The 2382-nt window shown below is 41.7% G+C and overlaps 1 protein-coding gene across 1 annotated transcript; it reads left to right on the forward strand.

The window, feature by feature from the left end:
• Nucleotides 1–70: 70 nt before the first annotated feature.
• Nucleotides 71–923, forward strand: LOC117282239 (farnesol dehydrogenase-like; the record flags this gene model as incomplete). Its single annotated transcript, XM_033751084.1, is given in 2 exon segments — nucleotides 71–229; nucleotides 795–923. Coding segments are annotated over 2 exon segments (219 nt in total), but the record flags the coding sequence as incomplete, so codon positions are not given.
• Between the last annotated feature and the right edge of the window lie 1459 nt (nucleotides 924–2382).

Genomic DNA, 2382 nt, shown 5'->3' on the forward strand with positions numbered 1-2382 from the left:
GTAGGTCTTTCATCAGATGGTATAGTAACTACATTCCAAATAACGTGCAATCAAACTCGGAGGAGAGGAGGATAAATTTAAAAATCAATTCTGTACCCACAGCGTTGGTGGCCATGTACCTCCACGAGAATTTTACGCCATGTTCTCTGCCTCCAAACACGCGGTCACAGCGCTGACAGAGGGACTCCGACGAGAACTGGTCAACCTCAAGTCCAAAATCCGTGTCACCGTGAGTATAAACCTGAAATGATTTTTATCTTAAATATAACTGTCCCAAATTTTGGAAACATGAAATATATTTCTCGTTTCTAATGACGCCATAGGGTTTCCTGAACTCACGTAACCTGCCGGATTATAAATAGAACGCTGTACCACTCGTCGAGACTGGCATTCGATAACTAACCGAATTGAAGTTATCCTCACATTGTCAGCTGAGGATGGAAACAGATAAGAGTTATGTTTATGCTGTAATGTTCTGCTTAGAAAGGAAGGAGATACAGGAAACCCAGAAGCTCTGTGTTCCAAAGTGCAAGGACCTACGGAACTGACATTACTACGTTTTATCCACATGAACTTTATCTAAACATTTCAAGTTCGCTGTATCTGCATTACACATACCAATCGGTTAGTTGTCTCTAGTGATATAAAGATCTTTATTTTGAAAAGCGCAAAAAACCTCTGGATAAAATGCAACAGTCCTTGCGACTTGAAGCACATGGAACATAGACGCTTAGTAACCATTGTACAATAATTGTTCATTTTCTACATAAACATAGTAAATCTTAATGTTACAGAGCCTCAGTCCTGGACTGGTGAGGACAGAAATGCCTCCCGAAAAGTTTTTGGACACCTGCCCTTCCCTGAACCCTGAGGATATTGCTGATGGCGTTTTGTACGTTCTGGGTGTTCCACCTCATGTTCAGGTTTGTTCAGCTTTCAGTAAATTAATCTTTATTTTGAATGCAAAGGCGGTGTGTTGAAGTTCAATATACACAACCAAAAGCAGGCAAAGTTCGGATTAGTCAGAACTTATTCAGTAATTCGTCAAGCTTCAGCTATAAGAACATCATCAGAAGTTGCCGTTTATTTTGTGAGTCACTCTACGAGGCTGTCTGTAGCTAGACTGTATAGCGGCGAATGGTAGGACAGCAAATGACTGATGAACTGGAAGGAACTTAAAGAAAGGGTGCCAGCATTTTCCTGCAGGGACTCCATGCAAAGATTAATCGGGATAGGCGAACTTCCGGCAGAGGTTGCAACTAATCGCCACCAATACGTGCAGTCATCTTGTTATAAATCTCTGATGAAGGGAGAACCCTCTGCTTCTGCTGGTAATCGAATCCCGGTAATGGAGCCTGTGTCAAGAAACTTGTCTTGTGGGACGCTGCCACTGTTTCAGGGGCATAAAATGCCTCAATCTTCTATCTTCTACCGTGATGACGGAAGCAGCAAGTTTCCCCAAACTATCGTTACGTATCTAACGAAGATCTCTTTGGCGTCATGTTAAAGGTCTCTGCGCTGACCATCTCAAGTCACACTTCACTGACAGAGATCTAGGGTCACACAAAAAATATTGATCCTACTACTGCCATCCGTTGCAGGAAGTTGCCTACTGAGACCTGTTGTGATACTACAAAACAGAACCATTGCACCGTTTGAGAAGTCTTCTCAGTTACTGTTCCTTCAGGCCGATGACGTAACACTTTTCCGAATTCTGTCTGAGCCCATACTGTCAGCATGGCCATTCCAAAATATTATTTCTTCGTCTATAAACTTAGTATTTTTGTTGATCTGCAGTTGTCTGAACATTTCATGCTTCATGTTAGGGTCCGGATGGGTGTATCCTGCGGTCCTCCATAGGTACTATGAAACTGATCATGTTGGTACAGGGCGGCGGATCTGAAGCTTTCTGGCATGATGCTCCCTTTTTTGCCTCCACAAAACATGACTTCAGCTTTTTACTGAAATAAATGTAGCTATTGATACAAGTATACAAATGGAATCTTAGCTAGTAATAAAAAAAAATATTGAAGAAAACATTCAAGTTATGAAAATGAAAATGCTGCACGGTGTTCTCCATTTCGTGATGGACAGCACCAAAATGTATTGAAATCTAATAGCCCTAATTCCTTAGTACCTGAAATAATAATTCCGACATGTGCTTAAGGAAGAGTTGAGCTACAAATGAATATTTCAGCTGAGTCCGACATTGAAAATTCATTTCCTGACATTTTTTCACGCCCCACACTCCGCCTGCCCTCCCACAACCCTCTTCACCCACCAGAGAGGCACAACCCTACATGTGAATCACCGGTCTGGAAGACACTGCGGATATATAAAGTCATAACAAAAGTTCTCATCAATAAAACTAGTGCGGTAATT

The sequence above is a fragment of the Cryptotermes secundus genome, unplaced genomic scaffold, assembly GCF_002891405.2.
Source record: "Cryptotermes secundus unplaced genomic scaffold, Csec_1.0 scaffold7058, whole genome shotgun sequence".
In the NCBI taxonomy this organism is placed as follows: Eukaryota; Metazoa; Arthropoda; class Insecta; order Blattodea; family Kalotermitidae; genus Cryptotermes; species Cryptotermes secundus.